Source organism: Corvus moneduloides, chromosome 13 (genome assembly GCF_009650955.1).
Source record: "Corvus moneduloides isolate bCorMon1 chromosome 13, bCorMon1.pri, whole genome shotgun sequence".
In the NCBI taxonomy this organism is placed as follows: domain Eukaryota; kingdom Metazoa; phylum Chordata; class Aves; order Passeriformes; family Corvidae; genus Corvus; species Corvus moneduloides.
This window is the reverse complement of record NC_045488.1, coordinates 19159905-19186918: the sequence shown is the minus strand read 5'-3', so window position 1 is coordinate 19186918 and position 27014 is coordinate 19159905. Positions and strand designations below refer to the sequence as shown.

Below are 27014 nucleotides of genomic sequence, written 5' to 3'. Positions count from 1 at the left end.
CCCTCCTTTCCCGCAGAATTTTCCAGGATTTGGGGTTGGATTTGGGGTTTTTCCACCTTTCCCACGGAATTTTCCGGGATTTGGGGCTGGATTTGGGGCTGGATTTGGGGTTTTTTCCCTCCTTTTCCATAGAAATTTCCATGGAATTTTCTGGGATTTGGGGCTGGATTTGGGTTTTTTCCCTCCTTTCCCACGGAATTTTCCGAGATTTGGGGCTGGATTTGGGGCTGGATTTGGGGTTTTTCCCTCCTTTCCCACAGAATTTTCCGAGATTTGGGGCTGGATTTGGGGCTGGATTTGGGGTTTTTCCCTCCTTTCCCACAGAATTTTCCGAGATTTGGGGCTGGATTTGGGGCTGGATTTGGGTTTTCCCTCCTTTCCCACGGAATTTTCCAGGATTTGGGGCTGGATTTGGGTTTTCCCTCCTTTCCCACAGAATTTTCCGGGATTTGGGGCTGGATTTGGGGTTTTTCCCTCCTTTTCCATGGAAATTTCCAGGATTTGGGGTTTTTCCCTCCTTTCCCACGGAATTTTCTGGGATTTGGGGCTGGGGTTGGATTTGGGGTTGGATCTGGGATTTTCCCTCCTTTCCCGCAGAATTTTCCAGGATTTGGGGCTGGATTTGGGGCTGGATTTGGGTTTTTCCTCCTTTCCCACGGAATTTTCCAGGATTTGGGGTTGGATTTGGGGTTTTTCCCTCCTTTCCCACAAAATTTTCCAGGATTTGGGGCTGGATTTGGGGCTGGATTTGGGTTTTTCCACCTTTCCCACGGAATTTTCCGGGATTTGGGGCTGGATTTGGGGATTTTTCCCTTATTTTCCATGGAAATTTCCAGGATTTGGGGTTTTTCCTCCTTTCCCACAGAATTTTCCAGGATTTGGGGCTGGATTTGGGGATTTTTCCACCTTTCCCACAGAATTTTCCAGGATTTGGGGCTGGATTTGGGGTTTTTCCCTCCTTTCCCATGGAATTTTCTGGGATTTGGGGCTGGATTTGGGGTTTTTTCCCTCATTTTCCATAGACATTTCCATGGAATTTTCCAGGATTCAGGATTGGATTTGGGTTTTTTTCCTCTTTTTCCATAGAAATTTCCATGGAATTTTCTGGGATTTCACCATTTGGGGTTGGATTTTTCCTCCTTTCCCACGGAATTTTCTGGGATTCGGGGTTGGATTTGGGGTTTTTCCCTCCTTTTCCATGGAAATTTCCAGGATTTGGGGTTTTTCCCTCCTTTCCCACGGAATTTTCTGGGATTTTAGGCTGGGGTTGGATTTGGGGCTGGATTTGGGTTTTTCCACCTTTCCCACGGAATTTTCCATGATTTGGGGTTGGATTTGGGGTTTTTCCCTCCTTTTCCATGGAAATTTCCAGGATTTCGGGTTTTTCCCTCCTTTCCCACGGAATTTTCTGGGATTTGGGGCTGGATTTGGGGATTTTTCCACCTTTCCCACAGAATTTTCCAGGATTTGGGGCTGGAATTGGGGATTTTTCCCTTATTTTCCATGGAAATTTCCAGGATTTGGGGTTTTTCCTCCTTTCCCACAGAATTTTCCGAGATTTGGGGCTGGATTTGGGGCTGGATTTGGGGTTTTTCCACCTTTCCCACGGAATTTTCTGGGATTTGGGGCTGGATTTGGGGCTGGATTTGGGTTTTTCCCTCCTTTCCCACAGAATTTTCCAGGATTTGGGGCTGGATTTGGGGATTTTTCCCTTATTTTCCATGGAAATTTCCAGGATTTGGGGTTTTTCCTCCTTTCCCACAGAATTTTCCAGGATTTGGGGTTGGATTTGGGGTTTTTCCACCTTTCCCGCAGAATTTTCCAGGATTTGGGGTTGGATTTGGGGTTTTTCCACCTTTCCCGCAGAATTTTCCAGGATTTGGGGTTGGATTTGGGGTTTTTCCACCTTTCCCACGGAATTTTCCGAGATTTGGGGCTGGATTTGGGGCTGGATTTGGGGCTGGATTTGGGGTTTTTTCCCTCCTTTTCCATAGAAATTTCCATGGAATTTTCTGGGATTTGGGGCTGGATTTGGGTTTTTTCCCTCCTTTCCCACAGAATTTTCCAGGATTTGGGGCTGGATTTGGGTTTTCCCTCCTTTCCCACGGAATTTTCTGGGATTTGGGGTTGGATTTGGGGTTTTTCCCTCCTTTCCCACAGAATTTTCTGGGATTTGGGGCTGGATTTGGGGTTTTCCCACCTCTCGCACGGAATTTTCCAGCATTTTCCCGTGTTTCCCCGCAGATCCTGACGGCAGCCAAATCCCGGGAACGTCGCCGCTCCCGCTCTCCGCATCCCCCTCCCCCAGAATTCCCACTTTTCCCATTCTAAAGAGACGGAGCCACGAGGACTCCTCGGAATCTTTCCCATCCCGAATTTTTCCCGTTTTTTCCCCCGTTTCCCGAGGGAATCCAAGGAAATCCGGGCAGCTCCGGAATTCTGAAATCCTTGGGAATTTTCGGGAAAAGAAACAGCTCCGGGAATTCTGGGATGGAATTCCCAAGGGGTTTTCCAGGGGATTTTTTTCTGCTTTCGCGGCTTTTTTAAACTGGGAGAGACTGGAAGGAGGGATTGGGAAGGTTTTGGGTTGGGAATGGGGGCAGGAATGGGGTGGGGGTGGGGAGAGTGGGATGGGACTGGGGATACTGGGATGGGGACACTGGGATGGGAATGGGGTCACTGGGATGGGACTGGGGATACTGGGATGGGAATGGGGTCACTGGGATGGGACTGGGGATACTGGGATGGGGATACTGGGATGGGACTGGGGATACTGGGATGGGGACACTGGGATGGGAATGGGGTCACTGGGATGGGAATGGGGACACTGGGATGGGGATACTGGGATGGGACTGGGGATACTGGGATGGGGACACTGGGATGGGGACACTGGGATGGGGATGGAGATACTGGGATGGGGACACTGGGATGGGATGGGGACACTGGGATGGGGATACTGGGATGGGATTGGGGATACTGGGATGGGGATACTGGGATGGGAATGGGGACGCTGGGATGGGATTGAGGATACTGGGATGGGGACACTGGGAATGGGGACACTGGGATTGGGATGGGGATACTGGGATGGGGATGGGGATACTGGGATGGGGATGGGGATACTGGGATGGAAAGGGGACGCTGGGATGGGATTGGGGATATTGGGATGGGAATGGGAACACTGGGATGGGGATGGGGATACTGGGATGGGGACACTGGGAATGGGGACACTGGGATTGGGATGGTGATACTGGGATGGTGACACTGGGATGGGACTGGTGACACTGGGATGGTGACATTGGGATGGAATGGTGACACTGGGATGGGAACTGGTGACACTGGGATGGTGACATTGGGATGGAATGGTGACACTGGGATGGGAACTGGTGACACTGGGATGGTGACATTGGGATGGAATGGTGACACTGGGATGAACTGGAGATACTAGAATGGTGACACTGGGATGGGAACTGGTGACACTGGGATGAACTGGTGACACTGGAATGGTGACACTGGGATGAACTGATGACACTGGGATGGTGAAACGGATCGGAACTGGTGACACTGGGATGGAACTGGTGACACTGGGATGAACTGGTGACACTGGGATGGTGACACTGGGATGGAACTGGTGCCACTGGGATGAACTGGTGACACTGGGATGGAATGGTGACACTGGAATGGTGACACTGGGATGGGAACTGGTGACACTGGGATGGAATGGTGACACTGGGATGGTGCCACTGGGATGGGCACTGGTGACACTGGGATGGAACTGGTGACACTGGGATGAACTGGTGACACTGGGGTGGTGACACTGGGATGGAACTGGTGACACTGGGACGGGATGGTGACACTGGAATGGTGACACTGGGATGGGAACTGGTGACACTGGGATGGTGCCACTGGGATGGGCACTGGTGACACTGGGATGGAACTGGTGCCACTGGGATGAACTGGTGACACTGGGGTGGAATGGTGACACTGGGATGGTGACACTGGGATGGAACTGGTGCCACTGGGATGAACTGGTGACACTGGGATGGTGCCACTGGGATGAACTGGTGCCACTGCGATGAACTGGTGACACTGGGATGGTGCCACTGGGATGAACTGATGACACTGGGATGAACTGGTGACACTGGGATGAACTGGTGCCACTGGGATGGAATGGTGACACTGGGATGGTGCCACTGGGACGAACTGGTGACTCTGGGATGAACTGGTGCCACTGGGATGGTGCCACTGGGATGAACTGGTGCCACTGGGATGGTGCCACTGGGACGAACTGGTGCCACTGGGATGAACTGGTGCCACTGGGATGGTGCCACTGGGATGAACTGGTGCCACTGCGATGAACTGGTGCCACTGGGATGGAATGGTGACACTGGGATGGTGCCACTGGGATGAACTGGTGACACTGGGATGAACTGGTGACACTGGGATGGTGCCACTGGGATGAACTGGTGCCACTGGGATGAACTGGTGCCACTGGGATGGTGCCACTGCGATGAACTGGTGACACTGCGATGAACTGGTGACACTGGGATGGTGCCACTGGGATGAACTGGTGACACTGGGATGAACTGGTGCCACTGGGATGGTGACACTGGGATGGAACTGGTGCCACTGGGATGAACTGGTGACACTGGGATGGTGCCACTGGGATGAACTGGTGCCACTGCGATGAACTGGTGACACTGGGATGGTGCCACTGGGATGAACTGGTGACACTGGGATGAACTGGTGCCACTGGGATGGAATGGTGCCACTGGGATGGTGACACTGGGATGAACTGGTGACTCTGGGATGAACTGGTGCCACTGGGATGGTGCCACTGGGATGGAACTGGTGCCACTGGGATGAACTAGTGACACTGGGATGGTGCCACTGGGATGAACTGGTGCCACTGGGATGAACTGGTGCCACTGGGATGGTGCCACTGGGATGAACTGGTGCCACTGGGATGAACTGGTGCCACTGGGATGGAATGGTGACACTGGGATGGTGACACTGGGATGGAACTGGTGCCACTGGGATGAACTGGTGACACTGGGATGGTGCCACTGGGATGAACTGGTGCCACTGCGATGAACTGGTGCCACTGGGATGGTGCCACTGGGATGAACTGGTGCCACTGGGATGAACTGGTGCCACTGGGATGGAATGGTGACACTGGGATGGTGACACTGGGATGACCTGGTGACACTGGGATGGTGACACTGGGATGGGAACTGGTGACACTGGGATGACCTGGTGACACTGGGATGGTGCCACTGGGATGAACTGATGACACTGGGATGAACTGGTGACACTGGGATGGTGCCACTGGGATGAACTGGTGCCACTGGGGTGAACTGGTGCCACTGGGATGAACTGGTGACACTGGGATGGTGACACTGGGATGGAATGGTGCCACTGGGATGAACTGGTGACACTGGGATGGTGCCACTGGGATGAACTGGTGCCACTGGGATGAACTGGTGCCACTGGGATGGTGCCACTGGGATGAACTGGTGACTCTGGGATGAACTGGTGCCACTGGGATGGTGCCACTGGGATGAACTGGTGCCACTGGGATGAACTGGTGCCACTGGCCCCGGAGTGGGGTCCCAGGCCCAGCCCCAGCCGCCCTCCCCCCCCCCCATTCCCCGCCCCGTTCCCCCCCAGTGGCCCCCCAGAGACCCCGCTGGTCCTTCGGGCATTTATTGGGAATTGGGGCCACCTCAGGCCGCGCTCCGGCCGCCGCCGCGGCGCCCCAGGCCGACGGCCAGCACGGCTCCGGCCACGGCCACTCCGGCCACGGCCACGGTGGCCAGGGCGCAGGCCAGCACCGTGCCCGTGCCCAGCGGCGCCTCTCCTGCAAAGGGACACAAAGGTGGCACCGAGGGCACCGGCGTGGGCACCGCCCGCTGGGCACCGCGGCCACCGGCCCGCTGCGCTCACCTTGGTGGCCCTGTGGCTGCTGGCCCCGCTGGCCACTGGAGAGCAGCACTGGACCGATGACCACGTCGGCTTCGGCCGCGGGGCCTGGGGATGGGGAGGGGAGGGGGTGGGATGGGAGGGGACAGAGGGACAGGGAGGGACAGGGAGGGGACAGGGAGGGGACAGGGAGGGGACAGGGAGGGAGAGGGAGGGAGAGGGAGGGGACAGAGAGGGACAGGGAGGGACAGGAGGGGACAGGGAGGGAGAGGGAGGGGACAGGGAGGGAGAGGGAGGGGACAGAGGGACAGGGAGGGACAGGGAGGGAGAGGGAGGGGACAGAGAGGGGACAACAGTGTGACAACAATGAGGGACCACAACGAGGGATCCCCCCGCTGTCCCCAGTGTCCCCAGTATCCCCAGTGTCCCCAGTGTGCCCCCCATCCCCCTGTCCCCCAGTATCCCCAGTATCCCCAGTGTCCCCCTGTCCCCCTTGTCACCAGTGTGCCCCCCCATCCCCCTGTCCCCAGTATCCCCAGTGTCCCCAGTGTCCCCAGTGTCCCCAGTATCCCCAGTGTCCCCAGTGTCCCCTTGTCACCAGTGTGCCCCCCATCCCCCTGTCCCCAGTATCCCCAGTGTCCCCAGTGTCCCCAGTGTCCCCAGTATCCCCAGTGTCCCCAGTGTCCCCTTGTCCCCAGTGTGCCCCCCATCCCCCTGTCCCCCAGTATCCCCAGTGTCCCCAGTATCCCCCTGTCCCCCTTGTCACCAGTGTGCCCCCCCATCCCCCTGTCCCCAGTGTCCCCATGTCTCCAGTGTCCCCAGTGTCCCAGTGTCCCCCTGTCCCCAGTGTCCCCCTGTCCCCAGTGTCCCCAGTGTCCCCAGTGTCCCAGTGTCCCCCTGTCCCCAGTGTCCCCAGTGTCCCCAGTGTCCCCAGTGTCCCAGTGTCCCCCTGTCCCCAGTGTCCCCAGTGTCCTCAGTGTGCCCCCCCATCCCCCTGTCCCCCAGTATCCCCAGTGTCCCCAGTGTCCCCAGTATCCCCCAGAGTCCCCAGTGTCCCCAGTGTCCCGCTGTCCCCTCACCATCCCCATCCTGCCGGCGGAAGCGATGCCCGCTCCAGTTCTCCGCTGGCCGCACGCTCCGGGCCAGCGCGGCCGAGCCGCAGTTGCCCAGCTCGCAGCAGCTGCAGATGTCCCTTGTCCCCTCCACGGGCGCCCAGCTGCGGTGACGAGGGGACAGCGGTCACCCCATGCCACCACCCGGTGCCACCGGCGTGCCAAGATGCCCCCAAGGGTGCCACTCACGTGTTGAGGGCCTTGTTGAAGGAGCAGGCCTTGTTGAGCGCGTCCGGGCTCTGCTCGGCCGGTGTCACCTTCAGGTGGCACGTGATGTAAATCTGCGCGGGAAGGGACACTTTGGGGACACGCTGCGGGGCCACCGAGGCGCCGGAAGGGCTTTCGGGGTCCTCGGGGTGGCCCCAAGGGCGCTACCAGGTTGCGGGGGTCGCCCGCGAAGCGGAAGGCGTCGATCTGGAAGCGCAGCACGTCCTGCCGGGGCCGCGGCGTGACGAAGGCCGAGCCGGTGGCGTCCGAGCGCCCGTCCACCAGGCACCTGCGGGGCGCGGCTCACAGCGCGGGGTGGCACCAAAAGTGGCTCCAAAGTGACCCCAAAAGGTCCTCGAAAGGTCCTCGAAAGGTCCTCAAAGTGTCCCCAAAATGTTCCCAAAATGTGCTCAAAGCGACCCCAAAAGCTCCTCAAAGTGTCCCCAAAAATGTTCCCAAATTGTCCTCAAAGTGACCCCAAAAGCTCCTCAAAGTGTCCTCAAAGTGACCCCAAAAGGTTCCCAAAATGTGCTCAAAGTGACCCCAAAATGTCCTCAAAGTGTCCCCAAAATGTTCCCAAAATGTGCTCAAAGTGACCCCAAACTGTCCCCAAAGTGTTCCCAAACTGTTCTCAAAGTGTCCCCAAAAGGTCCTCAAAGTGTCCTCAAAATGTCCCCAAAAGGTCCCCAAAGTGTCCTCAAAAGTGGCCCCAAAGTGTCCCCAAAGTGTCCTCAAAGTGACCCCAAAATGTTCCCCAAATGTGCTCAAAGCGACCCCAAAAGCCCCTCAAAGTGTCCCCAAAAATGTTCCCAAATTGTCCTCAAAGTGACCCCAAAAGGTCCCCAAAAGGTGCTCAAATGACCCCAAAAGGTTCTCAAAGTGGCCCCAAAAGTGTTCCCAAAGTGTCCCCAAAGTGACTCCAAAAGGTCCTCAAAAGGTCCTCAAAGCGACCCCAAAATGTTCCCAAAATGTGCTCAAAGTGACCCCAAAATGTCCTCAAATGTCCTCAAAGTGTCCCCCAAATGTCCCCAGCTCACCCGGAGAAGTGACAAGGGCTCAGCACTCACTGGGTGTCCCCCTGACCCCAAAAGGTCCCCAAAATGTCCCCAAAATGTCCCCAAAGTGTCCCCAAATGTCCCCAAAGTGTCCTCAAAGTGTTCCCAAAATGTCCCCAAAGTGTCCTCAAAGTGACCCCAAAATGTTCCCAAAATGTGCTCAGTGACCCCAAAAGCTCCTCAAAGTGTCCCCAAAAATGTTCCCAAAGTGTCCTCAGTGACCCCAAAATGTTCCCAAAATATCCTCAAAATGTCCCCAAAAGGTCCTCAAAGTGTCCCCAAAGTGTCCCAAAAGGTCCCCAAAAGGTCCTCAAAGTGTCCTCAAAATGTTCCCAAAATGTTCCCAAAAGGTCCCCAAAGTGTCCCCAAACGTCCCCAAAAGGTCTTCAGTGTCCCCTACGTGTCCCCAAAATGACCCCAAAATATTCCCAAAATGTGCTCAAATGACCCCAAAATGTTCCCAAAGTGACCCCAAAATGTTCCCAAAAGGTCCCCAAAGTGTCCCCAAAAGGTCCTCAAAGTGTCCTCAAAGTAACCCCAAAATGTTCCCAAAATGTGCTCAAAGTGTCCCCAAAGTGACCCCAAATGTCCCCAAAAGGTCCCCAAAGTGTCCCAAAAGGTCCCCAAAAGGTCCTCAAAGTGTCCTCAGTGTCCCCAAAGTATTCCCAAAATGCCCCCAAAATGTTCCCAAAATGTCCTCAAAATGGTCTCAAAATGTCCCCAAAAGGTCCTCAAAGTGTCCCCAAAAGGTCCCAAAAAGGTCCTCAAAAGGTCCTCAAAGTGTCCCCAAAATGTTCCCAAAATGTGCTCAAATGACCCCAAAGCATCCCCAAAGTGTCCCAAAATGTCCCCGAAGTGTCCCCAAAGTGTCCCCAAAGTGTCCTCAAAGTGTCCTCAAAGTGACCCCAAATGTCCCCAAAAAGGGTCCCCAAAGTGTCCTCCAAGTGACCCCAAAATATTCCCAAAAGGTCCTCAAAGTGTCCCAAAAGGTCCCCAAAAGGTCCTCAAAGTGTCCTCAAAAGGATCCCAAAATGTGCTCAAAGTGTCCCCAAAATGTTCCCAAAATGTGCTCAAAGTGCCCCCAAAATGTCCCCAAAGTGTTCCCAAACTGTTCTCAAAGTAACCCCAAAAGGTCCTCAAAAGGTCCTCAGTGGCCCCCAAATGTTCCCCAAAGGTCCTAAAGATGTCCTCAAAATGTCCCCGAAGTGTCCCCAAAAGGTCCCCAAAGTGTCCTCAAAATGTCCCCAAAGTGTCCCCAAAATGTCCCCAAAGTGTCCCCAAAAGGTCCCCAAAGTGTTCCCAAAAGGTCCTCAAAGTGTCCAAAAAGGTCCCCAAAGTGTCCCGAAAGTGTTCCCAAGGTGTCCTCAAAACGTCCCCAAAGTGTCCCCGAAGTGTCCTCAAAGTGTCCCCAAAATGTTCCCCAAGTGTGCTCAAAGCGACCCCAAAAGCTCCTCAAAGTGTCCCCAAAAATGTTCCCAAATTGTCCTCAAAGTGACCCCAAAAGGTCCCCAAAAGCTCCTCAAGGTGTCCCCAAAATGTTCCCAAAATGTGCTCAAATGACCCCAAAATGTCCTCAAAGTGTCCTCAAAATGTCCCCAAAAGGTCCTCAAAATGTCCTCCAAGTGTCCCCAAAAGGTCCTTAAAGTGACCCCAAAATGTTCCCAAAACGTGCTCAAAGTGACCCCAAAAGCTCCTCAGAGTGTCCCCAAAAGTGTTCCCAAAGTGTCCTCAGAGTGACCCCAAAATGTTCCCAAAAGGTCCCCAAAGTGTCCCAAAAGGTCCCCAAAATGTCCTCAAAGTGTCCTCAAAATGTTCCCAAAATGTTCCCAAAAGGTCCCCAAAGTGTCCCCAAACGTCCCCAAAAGGTCTTCAGTGTCCCCTACGTGTCCCCAAAATGACCCCAAAATATTCCCAAAATGTGCTCAAATGACCCCAAAATGTTTCCAAAGTGACCCCAAAATGTTCCCAAAAGGTCCCCAAAGTGTCCCCAAAAGGTCCTCAAAGTGTCCTCAAAGTAACCCCAAAATGTTCCCAAAATGTGCTCAAAGTGTCCCCAAAGTGACCCCAAATGTCCCCAAAAGGTCCCCAAAGTGTCCCAAAAGGTCCCCAAAAGGTCCTCAAAGTGTCCTCAGTGTCCCCAAAGTATTCCCAAAATGTCCCCAAAATGTTCCCAAAATGTCCTCAAAATGGTCTCAAAATGTCCCCAAAAGGTCCTCAAAGTGTCCCCAAAATGTCCCCAAAAGGTCCTCAAAGTGTCCCCAAAAGGTCCCAAAAAGGTCCTCAAAAGGTCCTCAAAGTGTCCCCAAAATGTTCCCAAAATGTGCTCAAATGACCCCAAAGCATCCCCAAAGTGTCCCAAAATGTCCCCGAAGTGTCCCCAAAGTGTCCCCAAAGTGTCCTCAAAGTGTCCTCAAAGTGACCCCAAATGTCCCCAAAAGGGTCCCCAAAGTGTCCTCCAAGTGACCCCAAAATATTCCCAAAAGGTCCTCAAAGTGTCCCAAAAGGTCCCCAAAAGGTCCTCAAAGTGTCCTCAAAAGGATCCCAAAATGTGCTCAAAGTGTCCCCAAAATGTCCCCGAAGTGTCCCCAAAGTGTCCCCAAAGTGTCCCCAAAATGTCCCCAGAGTGTCCCCAAAGTGTCCCTAAAGTGTCCCCAAAAGGTCCTCAAAGTGTCCCCAAACGTCCCCAAACTGACCCATTGAAGTCAATGATGGAGCAGTGGAGCAGGATGAGGTGCCACCACCCCCTGACCCTATCCCAGACCCCAAAACATCCCCAAACGTCCCGAAACATCCCCAAACTGACCCGTTGAAGTCAACGATGGAACAGCGAGGTGCCACCACCCCCTGGATGCCCCCAAGACCCCAAAACGTCCCCAAAATGTCCCCAAACGTCCCCAAACTCACCCGTTGATGTTAACGATGATGTAGTGGAGCAGGATGAGGTGCCACCACCTCCTGACCCTATCCCAGACCCCAAACCATCCCCAAACGTCCCGAAACATCCCCAAACTGACCCGTTGAAGTCAACGATGGAACAGCGAGGTGCCACCACCCCCTGGGTGCCCCCAAGACCCCAAAACGTCCCCAAAATGTCCCCAAACGTCCCCAAACTCACCCGTTGATGTTAACGATGATGTAGTGGAGCAGGATGAGGTGCCACCACCCCCTGACCCTATCCCAGACCCCAAAACATCCCCGAACGTCCCGAAACATCCCCAAACTGACCCGTTGAAGTCAACGATGGAGCAGCGAGGTGCCACCACCCCCTGGATGCTCCCCTGACCCCAAAACATCCCCGAATGTCCCCAAACTGACCCGTTGAAGTCAACGATGGAGCAGCGAGGTGCCACCACCCCCTGGATGCTCCCCTGACCCCAAAACATCCCCGAACGTCCCCAAACTGACCCGTTGAAGTCAACGATGGAGCAGCAAGGTGCCACCACCCCCTGGATGCTCCCCAGACCCCAAAACATCCCCGAATGTCCCCAAACTGACCCGTTGAAGTCAACGATGGAGCAGCGAGGTGCCACCACCCCCTGGATGCTCCCCAGACCCCAAAACATCCCCGAACGTCCCCAAACTGACCCGTTGAAGTCAACGATGGAACAGCGAGGTGCCACCACCCCCTGGATGCTCCCCAGACCCCAAAACATCCCCGAACGTCCCCAAACTGACCCGTTGAAGTCAACGATGGAGCAGCGTGGTGCCACCACCCCCTGGGTGCTCCCCAGACCCCAAAACATCCCCGAATGTCCCCAAACTGACCCGTTGAAGTCAACGATGGAACAGCGAGGTGCCACCACCCCCTGGATGCTCCCCAGACCCCAAAACATCCCCGAACGTCCCCAAACTGACCCGTTGAAGTCAACGATGGAGCAGCGAGGTGCCACCACCCCCTGGATGCTCCCCTGACCCCCAAAACATCCCCGAACGTCCCCAAACTGACCCGTTGAAGTCAACGATGGAGCAGCGAGGTGCCACCACCCCCTGGATGCTCCCCTGACCCCAAAACATCCCCGAACGTCCCCAAACTGACCCGTTGAAGTCAACGATGGAGCAGCGAGGTGCCACCACCCCCTGGATGCTCCCCTGACCCCAAAACATCCCCGAACGTCCCCAAACTGACCCGTTGAAGTCAACGATGGAGCAGCGAGGTGCCACCACCCCCTGGATGCTCCCCAGACCCCAAAACATCCCCGAACGTCCCCAAACTGACCCGTTGAAGTCAATGATGGCGTAGTGGGGCGAGGCCTCGGCGCCGGGGCTCAGGGTGGCCACGCAGGAGTCCACGAAGAGCCGCAGCGGCACGTGGCTCTCGGTGCCCACCTCGGCCTGGATGTTCAGAACGTCTCCCAGCCGCAAGCCCGTGAAGGCCCTCTCGGCGCTCCAATCGTCTGGGAAAAGCCGGCGGCGCGGCCCCGTTAATCCCCCCCCTACACCGCGATCCCAAAAAGATGCCGACGGATTCCCCCACGCACCGTTCATGAGGCGCAGCGAGAACAGGAGCTTCTCCTCGGCCACCAGGGCGGAGTTGAAGGGTGCCCAGGTGGGGCGGATGGCACCGCTGGTGACGTTGTCCCGTCTGGGAAAAAAGCAGGGATATGGGGTCAGGGATACTGGGATGGGGAGACTGGGATGGGAATGGAGAGACTGGGATGGGCATGGGGAGACTGGGAATGGGGTCATTGGGATGGATTGGGGATACTGGGATGGGGACACTGGGATGGGCATGGGGCCACTGGAAATGGGGTCATTGGGATGGATTGGGGATACTGGGATGGGGACACTGGGATGCAAATGGGGACACTGGGATGGGATGGGGACACTGGGATGGGAATGGGGCCACTGGAAATGGGGTCATTGGGATGGATTGGGGATACTGGGATGGGAATGGGGTCACTGGAATGGGGTCACGAATGGAATGGGGACACTGGGATGGAATGGGGACACTGGGATGGGATTGGGGACATTGGGATGGGATTGGGGACACTGGGATGGGGACACTGGGATGCAAATGGGGACACTGGGATGGGATGGGATGGGGACACTGGGATGGGAATGGGGCCACTGGAAATGGGGTCATTGGGATGGATTGGGGATACTGGGATGGGAATGGGGTCACTGGAATGGGGTCACGAATGGAATGGGGTCACGAATGGAATGGGGACACTGGGATGGAATGGGGACACTGGGATGGGGACACTGGGATGGAATGGGGACACTGGGATGAGATTGGGGACACTGGGATGGGGACACTGGGATGGGACTGGGAAAACTGGGACAGGAGTGGGGACACTGGGTTGGGGACACTGGGAATGGGAATGGGGACATTGGGAATGGGGTCATTGGGATGGATTGGGGATACTGGGATGGGAACACTGGGAATGGGGATACTAGGATGGGAACACTGGGATGCAAATAAGGACACTGGGATGGGATGGGGACACTGGGATGGGAATGAGAACACTGGAATGGAAACACTGGGATGGGACTGGGAAAACTGGGACAGGAGTGGGGACCCAGGGATGGGGACACTGGGATGCAAATAGGGACACTGGGATGGGATTGGGGATACTGGGATGGGATTGGGGACATGGGGAATGGGAATGGGGACACTGGGATGGGATTGGAGACACCGGGATGGGATTGGAGACACTGGGATAGGATTGGGGACACTGGGATGGGATTGGGGACACTGGGAATGGGGACACTGGGATGGGATTGGGGACACCGGGATAGGACTGGGGACACTGGGATGGGATTGGGGACACTGGGAATGGGAATGGGGACACTGGGATGGGGACACTGGGATGCAAATGGGGACACTGGGATGGGATGGGATGGGATGGGGACACTGGGATGGGAATGGGGCCACTGGAAATGGGGTCATTGGGATGGATTGGGGATACTGGGATGGGAATGGGGTCACTGGAATGGGGTCACGAATGGAATGGGGACACTGGGATGGAATGGGGACACTGGGATGAGATTGGGGACACTGCGATGGGGACACTGGGATGGGGACTGGGAAAACTGGGACAGGAGTGGGGACACTGGGTTGGGGACACTGGGAATGGGAATGGGGACATTGGGAATGGGGTCATTGGGATGGATTGGGGATACTGGGATGGGAACACTGGGAATGGGGATACTAGGATGGGAACACTGGGATGCAAATAGGGACACTGGGATGGGATGGGGACACTGGGATGGGAATGAGAACACTGGAATGGAAACACTGGGATGGGACTGGGAAAACTGGGACAGGAGTGGGGACCCAGGGATGGGGACACTGGGATGCAAATAGGGACACTGGGATGGGATTGGGGATACTGGGATGGGATTGGGGACATGGGGAATGGGAATGGGGACACTGGGATGGGATTGGAGACACCGGGATGGGATTGGAGACACTGGGATAGGATTGGGGACACTGGGATGGGATTGGGGACACTGGGAATGGGGACACTGGGATGGGATTGGGGACACCGGGATAGGACTGGGGACACTGGGATGGGATTGGGGACACTGGGAATGGGAATGGGGACACTGGGATGGGGACACTGGGATGCAAATGGGGACACTGGGATGGGATGGGATGGGATGGGGACACTGGATGGGAATGGGGCCACTGGAAATGGGGTCATTGGGATGGATTGGGGATACTGGGATGGGAATGGGGTCACTGGAATGGGGTCACGAATGGAATGGGGACACTGGGATGGAATGGGGACACTGGGATGAGATTGGGGACACTGCGATGGGGACACTGGGATGGGGACTGGGAAAACTGGGACAGGAGTGGGGACACTGGGTTGGGGACACTGGGAATGGGAATGGGGACATTGGGAATGGGGTCATTGGGATGGATTGGGGATACTGGGATGGGAACACTGGGAATGGGGATACTAGGATGGGAACACTGGGATGCAAATAGGGACACTGGGATGGGATGGGGACACTGGGATGGGAATGAGAACACTGGAATGGAAACACTGGGATGGGACTGGGAAAACTGGGACAGGAGTGGGGACCCAGGGATGGGGACACTGGGATGCAAATAGGGACACTGGGATGGGATTGGGGATACTGGGATGGGATTGGGGACATGGGGAATGGGAATGGGGACACTGGGATGGGATTGGAGACACCGGGATGGGATTGGAGACACTGGGATAGGATTGGGGACACTGGGATGGGATTGGGGACACTGGGAATGGGGACACTGGGATGGGATTGGGGACACCGGGATAGGATTGGGGACACTGGGATGGGATTGGGGACACTGGGAATGGGAATGGGGACACTGGGATGGGGACACTGGGATGCAAATGGGGACACTGGATTGGGATGGGATGGGATGGGGACACTGGGATGGGAATGGGGCCACTGGAAATGGGGTCATTGGGATGGAAATGGGGATACTGGGATGGGGACACTGGGATGGAATGGGGTCACTGGGATGGGATTGGGGCCACTGGGATGGGAATGGGGATACTGGGATGGGGACACTGGGATGGACTGGGAACACTGGGATGGGGTCACCTGGGGTAGTGGCACTCGATGGGGACGACGGCCGGGCTGCTGCGCACGATGGCCGGGGATACTGGGAATGGGAATGGGGACACTGGGATGGGAATGGGGACACTGGGATGGGGACACTGGTATGGGATGGGGACACTGGGATGGGGTCACTGGGATGGGATTGGGACACTGGGATGGGATTGGGGACACTGGGATGGGAATGGGGATACTGGGATGGGGTCACTGGGATGGGATTGGGACACTGGGATGGAATGGGAACACTGGGATGGGATTGGGACACTGGGATGGGAACACTGGGATGGGAGCACTGGGATGGGGACACTGGGATGGACTGGGAACACTGGGATGGGGACGACGGCCGGGCTGCTGCGCACGATGGCCGGGGATACTGGGAATGGGAATGGGGACACTGGGATGGGATTGGGACACTGGGATGGGATTGGGGAAACTGGGATGGGAATGGGGATACTGGGATGGGGACACTGGGATGGAAATGGGGATACTGGGATGGGGACACTGGGATTGGAATGGGGTCACTGGGATGGGATTGGGGCCACTGGGATGGGAATGGGGATACTGGGATGGGGACACTGGGATTGGAATGGGGTCATTGGGAATGGGGACACTGGGATGGGATGGGGACACTGGGATGGGAGTGGGGACACTGGGATGGGATTGGGGACACTGGGATGGAATGGGAACACTGGGAGAGGAATGGGAAGACTGGGATAGGAATGGGAACACTGGGATGGACTGGGAACACTGGGATGGGGACACTGGGATGGACTGGGAACACTGGGATGGGGTCACCTGGGGTAGTGGCACTCGATGGGGATGACGGCCGGGCTGCTGCGCACGATGGCTGGGGATACTGGGAATGGGAATGGGGACACTGGGATGGACTGGGAACACTGGGATGGGGTCACCTGGGGTAGTGGCACTCGATGGGGACGACGGCCGGGCTGCTGCGCACGATGGCCGGGGATACTGGGAATGGGAATGGGGACACTGGGATGGGATTGGGACACTGGGATGGGATTGGGGAAACTGGGATGGGAATGGGGATACTGGGATGGGGACACTGGGATGGAAATGGGGATACTGGGATGGGGACACTGGGATTGGAATGGGGTCACTGGGATGGGATTGGGGCCACTGGGATGGGAATGGGGATACTGGGATGGGGACACTGGGATTGGAATGGGGTCATTGGGAATGGGGACACTGGGATGGGATGGGGACACTGGGATGGGAGTGGGGACACTGGGATGGGATTGGGGACACTGGGGATGGAATGGGAACACTGGGAGAGGAATGGGAAGACTGGGATAGGAATGGGAACACTGGGAGTGGGACTGGGAACACTGGGATTGGGACAGCGGGAATGGGACTGGGAACACTGGGAGTGGGACTGGGAACACTGGGATGGGGTCACCTGGGGTAGTGGCACTTGATGGGGACGACGGCCGGGCTGCTGCGCACGATGGCCGGGGATACTGGGAATGGGAATGGGGACACTGGGATGGGATTGGGGACACTGGGATGGGGACACTGGGATGGGATGGGGTCACTGGGATGGGGTCACTGGGATGGGATTGGGACACTGGGATGGGATTGGGGACACTGGGATGGGAATGGGGATACTGGGATGGGGTCACTGGGATGGGATTGGGACACTGGGATGGAATGGGAACACTGGGATGGGATTGGGACACTGGGATGGGAACACTGGGATGGGAGCACTGGGATGGGGACACTGGGATGGACTGGGAACACTGGGATGGGGACACTGGGATGGAATGGGGTCACTGGGATGGGGTCACTGGGATGGACTGGGAACACTGGGATGGGGTCACCTGGGGTAGTGGCACTCGATGGGGAAGACGGCCGGGCTGCTGCGCACGATGGCCGGGGATACTGGGAATGGGAATGGGGACACTGGGATGGGAATGGGGACACTGGGATGGGGACACTGGGATGGGATGGGGACACTGGGATGGGGTCACTGGGATGGGATTGGGACACTGGGATGGGATTGGGGACACTGGGATGGGAATGGGGATACTGGGATGGGGTCACTGGGATGGGATTGGGACACTGGGATGGAATGGGAACACTGGGATGGGATTGGGACACTGGGATGGGAACACTGGGATGGGAGCACTGGGATGGGGACACTGGGATGGACTGGGAACACTGGGATGGACTGGGAACACTGGGATGGGGTCACCTGGGGTAGTGGCACTCGATGGGGACGACGGCCGGGCTGCTGCGCACGATGGCCGGGGATACTGGGAATGGGAATGGGGACACTGGGATGGGATTGGGACACTGGGATGGGATTGGGGAAACTGGGATGGGAATGGGGATACTGGGATGGGGACACTGGGATGGAAATGGGGATACTGGGATGGGGACACTGGGATTGGAATGGGGTCACTGGGATGGGATTGGGGCCACTGGGATGGGAATGGGGATACTGGGATGGGGACACTGGGATTGGAATGGGGTCATTGGGAATGGGGACACTGGGATGGGATGGGGACACTGGGATGGGAGTGGGGACACTGGGATGGGATTGGGGACACTGGGGATGGAATGGGAACACTGGGAGAGGAATGGGAAGACTGGGATAGGAATGGGAACACTGGGATGGACTGGGAACACTGGGATGGGGACACTGGGATGGACTGGGAACACTGGGATGGGGTCACCTGGGGTAGTGGCACTCGATGGGGATGACGGCCGGGCTGCTGCGCACGATGGCTGGGGATACTGGGAATGGGAATGGGGACACTGGGATGGACTGGGAACACTGGGATGGGGTCACCTGGGGTAGTGGCACTCGATGGGGACGACGGCCGGGCTGCTGCGCACGATGGCCGGGGATACTGGGAATGGGAATGGGGACACTGGGATGGGATTGGGACACTGGGATGGGATTGGGGAAACTGGGATGGGAATGGGGATACTGGGATGGGGACACTGGGATGGAAATGGGGATACTGGGATGGGGACACTGGGATTGGAATGGGGTCACTGGGATGGGATTGGGGCCACTGGGATGGGAATGGGGATACTGGGATGGGGACACTGGGATTGGAATGGGGTCATTGGGAATGGGGACACTGGGATGGGATGGGGACACTGGGAGGGGAGTGGGGACACTGGGATGGGATTGGGGACACTGGGGATGGAATGGGAACACTGGGAGAGGAATGGGAAGACTGGGATAGGAATGGGAACACTGGGATGGACTGGGAACACTGGGATGGGGACACTGGGATGGACTGGGAACACTGGGATGGACTGGGAACACTGGGATGGGGTCACCTGGGGTAGTGGCACTTGATGGGGACGACGGCCGGGCTGCTGCGCACGATGGCCGGGGATACTGGGAATGGGAATGGGGACACTGGGATGGGATTGGGGACACTGGGATGGGGACACTGGGATGGGATGGGGTCACTGGGATGGGGTCACTGGGATGGGATTGGGACACTGGGATGGGATTGGGGACACTGGGATGGGAATGGGGATACTGGGATGGGGTCACTGGGATGGGATTGGGACACTGGGATGGAATGGGAACACTGGGATGGGATTGGGACACTGGGATGGGAACACTGGGATGGGAGCACTGGGATGGGGACACTGGGATGGACTGGGAACACTGGGATGGGGACACTGGGATGGAATGGGGTCACTGGGATGGGGTCACTGGGATGGACTGGGAACACTGGGATGGGGTCACCTGGGGTAGTGGCACTCGATGGGGAAGACGGCCGGGCTGCTGCGCACGATGGCCGGGGATACTGGGAATGGGAATGGGGACACTGGGATGGGAATGGGGACACTGGGATGGGGACACTGGGATGGGATGGGGACACTGGGATGGGGTCACTGGGATGGGATTGGGACACTGGGATGGGATTGGGGACACTGGGATGGGAATGGGGATACTGGGATGGGGTCACTGGGATGGGATTGGGACACTGGGATGGAATGGGAACACTGGGATGGGATTGGGACACTGGGATGGGAACACTGGGATGGGAGCACTGGGATGGGGACACTGGGATGGACTGGGAACACTGGGATGGACTGGGAACACTGGGATGGGGTCACCTGGGGTAGTGGCACTCGATGGGGACGACGGCCGGGCTGCTGCGCACGATGGCCGGGGATACTGGGAATGGGAATGGGGACACTGGGATGGGATTGGGACACTGGGATGGGATTGGGGAAACTGGGATGGGAATGGGGATACTGGGATGGGGGACACTGGGATGGAAATGGGGATACTGGGATGGGGACACTGGGATTGGAATGGGGTCACTGGGATGGGATTGGGGCCACTGGGATGGGAATGGGGATACTGGGATGGGGACACTGGGATTGGAATGGGGTCATTGGGAATGGGGACACTGGGATGGGATGGGGACACTGGGATGGGAGTGGGGACACTGGGATGGGATTGGGGACACTGGGGATGGAATGGGAACACTGGGAGAGGAATGGGAAGACTGGGATAGGAATGGGAACACTGGGATGGACTGGGAACACTGGGATGGGGACACTGGGATGGACTGGGAACACTGGGATGGGGTCACCTGGGGTAGTGGCACTCGATGGGGATGACGGCCGGGCTGCTGCGCACGATGGCTGGGGATACTGGGAATGGGAATGGGGACACTGGGATGGACTGGGAACACTGGGATGGGGTCACCTGGGGTAGTGGCACTCGATGGGGACGACGGCCGGGCTGCTGCGCACGATGGCCGGGGATACTGGGAATGGGAATGGGGACACTGGGATGGGATTGGGACACTGGGATGGGATTGGGGAAACTGGGATGGGAATGGGGATACTGGGATGGGGACACTGGGATGGAAATGGGGATACTGGGATGGGGACACTGGGATTGGAATGGGGTCACTGGGATGGGATTGGGGCCACTGGGATGGGAATGGGGATACTGGGATGGGGACACTGGGATTGGAATGGGGTCATTGGGAATGGGGACACTGGGATGGGATGGGGACACTGGGAGGGGAGTGGGGACACTGGGATGGGATTGGGGACACTGGGGATGGAATGGGAACACTGGGAGAGGAATGGGAAGACTGGGATAGGAATGGGAACACTGGGATGGACTGGGAACACTGGGATGGGGACACTGGGATGGACTGGGAACACTGGGATGGACTGGGAACACTGGGATGGGGTCACCTGGGGTAGTGGCACTTGATGGGGACGACGGCCGGGCTGCTGCGCACGATGGCCGGGGATACTGGGAATGGGAATGGGGACACTGGGATGGACTGGGAACACTGGGATGGGATTGGGGAAACTGGGATGGGAATGGGGATACTGGGATGGGGACACTGGGATGGAAATGGGGATACTGGGATGGGGACACTGGGATTGGAATGGGGTCACTGGGATGGGATTGGGGCCACTGGGATGGGAATGGGGATACTGGGATGGGGACACTGGGATTGGAATGGGGTCATTGGGAATGGGGACACTGGGATGGGATGGGGACACTGGGAGGGGAGTGGGGACACTGGGGATGGAATGGGAACACTGGGAGAGGAATGGGAAGACTGGGAATGGGAATGGGAACACTGGGATGGGCTGGGAACACTGGGATGGGGACACTGGGATGGACTGGGAACACTGGGATGGGGTCACCTGGGGTAGTGGCACTCGATGGGGACGACGGCCGGGCTGCTGCGCACGATGGCCGGGGATACTGGGAATGGGAATGGGGACACTGGGATGGGATTGGGACACTGGGATGGGATTGGGGAAACTGGGATGGGAATGGGGATACTGGGATGGGGACACTGGGATGGAAATGGGGATACTGGGATGGGGACACTGGGATTGGAATGGGGTCATTGGGAATGGGGACACTGGGATGGGATGGGGACACTGGGATGGGAGTGGGGACACTGGGATGGGATTGGGGACACTGGGGATGGAATGGGAACACTGGGAGAGGAATGGGAAGACTGGGATAGGAATGGGAACACTGGGATGGACTGGGAACACTGGGATGGGGACACTGGGATGGACTGGGAACACTGGGATGGACAGGGAACACTGGGATGGGGTCACCTGGGGTAGTGGCACTCGATGGGGACGACGGCCGGGCTGCTGCGCACGATGGCCGGGGATACTGGGAATGGGAATGGGGACACTGGGATGGAACTGGGAACACTGGGATGGGGACACTGGGATGGGATGGGGACACTGGAATGGGGACACTGGGATGGACTGGGAACACTGGGATGGGGTCACCTGGGGTAGTGGCACTCGATGGGGACGACGGCCGGGCTGCTGCACACGATGGCCGGGGATACTGGGAATGGGAATGGGGACACTGGGATGGACTGGGAACACTGGGATGGGGTCACCTGGGGTAGTGGCACTCGATGGGGACGACGGCCGGGCTGCTGCGCACGATGGCCGGGGATACTGGGAATGGGAATGGGGACACTGGGATGGACTGGGAACACTGGGATGGGGACACTGGGATGGAATGGGGTCACTGGGATGGACTGGGAACACTGGGATGGGGTCACCTGGGGTAGTGGCACTCGATGGGGACGACGGCCGGGCTGCTGCGCACGATGGCCGGGGATACTGGGAATGGGAATGGGGACACTGGGATGGACTGGGAACACTGGGATGGGGTCACCTGGGGTAGTGGCACTCGATGGGGACGACGGCCGGGCTGCTGCGCACGATGGCCGGGGAGACGGGGAATGGGAATGGGGACACTGGGATGGACTGGGAACACTGGGATGGGGTCACCTGGGGTAGTGGCACTCGATGGGGACGACGGCCGGGCTGCTGCGCACGATGGCCGGGGATACTGGGAATGGGAATGGGGACACTGGGATGGACTGGGAACACTGGGATGGGGTCACCTGGGGTAGTGGCACTCGATGGGGACGACGGCCGGGCTGCTGCGCACGATGGCCGGGGATACTGGGAATGGGAATGGGGACACTGGGATGGACTGGGAACACTGGGATGGGGTCACCTGGGGTAGTGGCACTCGATGGGGACGACGGCCGGGCTGCTGCGCACGATGGCCGGGGATACTGGGAATGGGAATGGGGACACTGGGATGGACTGGGAACACTGGGATGGGGTCACCTGGGGTAGTGGCACTCGATGGGGACGACGGCCGGGCTGCTGCGCACGATGGCCGGGGATACTGGGAATGGGAATGGGGACACTGGGATGGACTGGGAACACTGGGATGGGGACACTGGGATGGAATGGGGTCACTGGGATGGACTGGGAACACTGGGATGGGGTCACCTGGGGTAGTGGCACTCGATGGGGACGACGGCCGGGCTGCTGCGCACGATGGCCGGGTTGCTGCCGGGGCTGGGCTCGTAGGTGAGCAGCGTGCGGTAGATCAGGGAATCCGGGGTGATCTGGGAATGGGGAAATCGGGAATTCCGTGGGAAAGGCGGTCCCACACCATGGGGATGGCATCGGAGTGATGGGGAACTCAAAGAAATGGGGGAATTCGGGGGGAATTTGGGAATAAAACTGGGGGATTCCGTGGGAAAGGCGGTCCTGTGCCACGGTGACGTCATCAGAGTGGCCAGGAGTTCAAAGAAATGCGGGAATTCGGGGGGATCTGGGAATGGGAAATGGGGAATTCCATGGGAAAGGTGGTCCCGTTCCATGGTGATGTCACCAGAGTGACCGGGAATTCAAAGAAATGGAGGAACTGGGAGGGATTTGGGAATAAAAATGGGGAATTCCGTGGGAAAGGCGGTTCCCACTATTCGGGGGCATGGCCAGAGTGATGGGGAACTGAAAGAAACGTGGGAATTGGGAGGGATTTGGGAATAAAAATGGGGAATTCTGTAGGAAAGGTGGTTCTACACCATGGGGATGTCATCAGAGTGATGGGGAACTCAAAGAAATGAGGGAATTGGGAGGAATTTGGGAATGGGAAAATCAGAAATTCTATGGGAAAGGCGATCCCACACCATGGTGATGTCATCGGAGTGACTGGGAATTCAAAATGTGGGACTGGGAGGGATTTGGGAATAAAAATGGGGAATTCCATGGGAAAAGTGGTCCCACACCATGGGGATGTCACCAGAGTGACCGGGAATTCAAAGAAATGGGGGAATTCGGGGGGAATTTGGGAATAAAAACGGGGAATTCCATGGGAAAGGTGGTCTCACAATCCAGGGGCATTGCCCGAGGGACCGGGAATGCTGGGGGATCCATGGAAAAGGGGGGAAAGAGGCTGGAAAAGGCGGGAAGAGGAAGGAAAAGGGGGGAAAGGGGAAGGAAAAGCTCTGAGGGGATGGAGAAGTGGGAAAAGGGGATGGAAAGGGGGATGGAAAAGTAGGGAAGGGGATGGAAAAATGGGAAAAGAAGGAGCAAAACGGGGAAAAAGGGATGGAAAAGCTCTGAGGGGATGGGAAAGTGGGAAAACCGTGTGGGAAAGGGGGGAAAGGGGCTGGAAAACGGGGGAAAGGGGGAAAAGGGGGTGGAAAAGGGGGAAAAGGGGGTGGAAAAGTGGGAAAAGAGGGAAAAGGGGGTGGAAAAGTGGGAAAAGGGGGTGGAAAAGGGGGAAAAGGGGCTGGAAAAGTGGGAAAAGGGGGTGGAAAATCTCAGTTCTCAGGGAGTTGAATGAAAGCCGAGGGAAAAGGGGCTTTTCCCGGAGGAATGGGAACACGAACGCTGGGAAAACCGCTGCGATCCCAAGGGAATTCCCGCTCCTCCCTCCCCGGGAGCGCTGCTGGATGCAGCCCTTGGATCTCCCTCAAAACCGGGAATCCGCGCGGCCCCGGGAGCCGCTCCAAGCGGGAATCCCGGTGGGAATTCCGGGATCGGGAAGGGACTCACCGGGATCTATCCCGACACCCCGGGAGCCGCTCCAGGATGGAATCCCGGTGGGAATCCCGGTTGGAATGCCGGGATCGGAACGGAACAGGGACTCACCTGGATCTCCCTCAAAACCGGGAATCCGCAGGACCCCCGGGAGCCGCTCCCTGTGGGAATCCCGGTGGGAATGCCGGGATCGGGACAGGGACTCACCGGGATCTATCCCGACACCCCGGGAGCCGCTCCAGGTGGGAATTCCGGGATGGAGCCAGGACTCACTCGGATCTATCCGGACACCCCTTGAGCCTCTCCCGGTGGGAATCCCGGTGGGAATTCCCGGCTGGAGCCAGTACTCACCCGGATCTATCCCGACACCCCGGGAGCCGTTCCAGGTGGGAATGCCGGGATCGGGACGGGACTCACCGGGATCTATCCCGACACCCCGGGAGCCGCTCCCGGTTGGGAATTCCCGGGATCGGAACGGAACAGGGACTCACCTGGATCTCCCTCAAAACCGGGAATCCGCAGGACCCCCGGGAGCCGCTCCCGGTGGGAATTCCGGTGGGAATCCCGGTGGGAATCCCGGGATCGGGACGGGATTCACCGGGATCTATCCCGACACCCCGGGAGCCTCTCCCGGTGGGAATGCCGGGATCGGAACGGAACAGGGACTCACCGGGATCTCCCGTAAAACCGGGAATCCTCAGGACCTCAGGAGCCGCTCCAGGTGGGAATCCCGGTGGGAATGCCGGGATCGGGACAAGGACTCACCGGGATCTATCCCGACACCCCAGGAGCCGCTCCAGGATGGAATCCCGGCCGGAATCCCGGTTGGAATGCCGGGATCGGAACGGAACAGGGACTCACCGGGATCTCCCGTAAAACCGGGAATCCTCAGGACCTCAGGAGCCGCTCCAGGTGGGAATCCCGGTGGGAATGCCGGGATCGGGACAAGGACTCACCGGGATCTATCCCGACACCCCGGGAGTCGCTCCCGGTGGGAATGCCGGGATCGGGACAAGGACTCACCCGGATCTACCCCCACATTCCAGGAGCCTCTCCCGGTGGGAATTCCCGGCTGGAGCCAGGACTCACCTGCACGGTGCTGCCGCACTCGTGGAGGCCGGCGCTGAAGGTGACGGTATTCCGGGATGGATCCAGCCGGGAATGTTTGCAGGCGGCGGGGCCCAGGCTCAGCTCGGCGGCGCTCACCAAGCGCCCGTTCCCGAACAGATCCCGGTGCACCGTCACCACCAGCTGCGCCTCCTGGCACTGCACGGCCACGGGAATCTGGGATTGGGATTGGGATTGGGAATCATCCCAACCCCACGACCAGGAATTGGGATCGCTCCACGCCCCTTCCCAAGGAGGCGGCGCCGCAGCCGCCGGGGCCGCGCCGCAGCAGAGCAGCGCCAGGAGGAGGCGGATTTGGGAGCGCATCCTGGGGAATCCCTGGGAATTCCGGAGTGGGAAGAGCGGAGGAGCGGGCTGGGTTTATATCCCGCTTGGAATGAGCCCCACCCCCACCCCCCCAGAGCCGCGCTTCCCCAATTCCAAGGGCATCCCTAGGGACGGTCGCCGGCAGTTCCGGGCTGGCAGCGGGATGGGGATGAACATTCCCGGCGGATTTTTGGGAATTGTTTATCCAGCGCGGAGCCGCGGAGCCGAGGAGCCAGCGATTGTTTGGGTTCCCGGCTGATAAGGGGATTCCAAGGATTTTCCTCTCCCCCCGGGATCCCGAATTCCAGGGATAATCCCGGCACCCCCGGAGCGTTGTTTCCCCCCCCGTTCTATCCCAAAAAAACCCCGGGATTTGGGGCATCCAGAGGGGTTTGGATCATCGGGAAGGACGGAAACCCCCCCAAATTCCAGCCCCGGAGCCGAATTCCTTCTTTTTTTTGGGATAAAAGGTGGGACCCCCCCTCAAAATCCTCATCCGAGGGGATCCCAAGGATTTTCCCCTCCCGGGATCCCGAATTCCCGGGATCATCCCGGCATTCCCGGAGCGCTGTTTTCCCCTTGGATGAGGATTCTGGGGGGGGGGGGATCCCACCTTTTATCCCAAAAAAATGAAGGAATTTGGCACCAGGGCTGGAATTTGGGGGGGTTTCCATCATTCCCGATGATCCAAACCCCTCTGGATGCCCCAAATCCCGGTTTTTTGGGATAAAAGGTGGGATCTCCCCCAGAATCCTCATCCAAGGGGATTCCAAGGATTTTCCTCTCCCGGGATCCCAAATTCCCGGGATAATCCCGGCACCCCCGGAGCGTTGTTTTCCCCCCGTTCTATCCCAAAAAA

The 27014-nt window shown here is 57.8% G+C and overlaps 2 protein-coding genes across 3 annotated transcripts in view; one reads left to right on the top strand and one right to left on the bottom strand.

Annotated features, from left to right (window-relative positions):
• Window positions 1-2519, top strand: part of LOXL1 (lysyl oxidase like 1) — a 32108-nt gene extending 29589 nt beyond the window's left edge. For both annotated transcript variants that reach the window (XM_032123193.1, XM_032123192.1), the window contains one exon: window positions 2245-2519. In XM_032123193.1, the coding sequence (XP_031979084.1) occupies window positions 2245-2251 (7 nt within the window). In that variant the 3' untranslated portion in view covers window positions 2252-2519. The remainder of the gene's footprint in view (window positions 1-2244) is intronic.
• A 3167-nt stretch (window positions 2520-5686) lies between these two features.
• On the bottom strand, window positions 5687-26489 carry ZP3 (zona pellucida glycoprotein 3). The gene is made up of 9 exons (XM_032123309.1): window positions 25811-26489; window positions 23180-23298; window positions 12772-12875; window positions 12510-12687; window positions 7407-7527; window positions 7221-7312; window positions 6999-7135; window positions 5944-6027; window positions 5687-5857 (listed from the first exon to the last, which is right to left on the bottom strand). The coding sequence occupies exons 1-9, from the start codon at window positions 26153-26155 to the stop codon at window positions 5724-5726; spliced, it is 1314 nt and encodes a 437-aa protein (XP_031979200.1). The 5' UTR covers window positions 26156-26489; the 3' UTR covers window positions 5687-5723.
• Between the last annotated feature and the right edge of the window lie 525 nt (window positions 26490-27014).

Coding starts and splice junctions, on each gene's coding strand:
- ZP3 (XM_032123309.1), bottom strand. CDS start 26,155: ATGCGCTCCCAAATCCGCCTCCTCCTGGCGCTGCTCTGCTGCGGCGCG. Junction 7,136..7,220: donor TTCAACAAGGCCCTCAACAC/GTGAGTGGCACC, acceptor TCGTCACCGCAG/CTGGGCGCCCGTGGAGGGGA. Junction 6,028..6,998: donor CCGCCGGCAGGATGGGGATG/GTGAGGGGACAG, acceptor CCCCATCCCCAG/GCCCCGCGGCCGAAGCCGAC.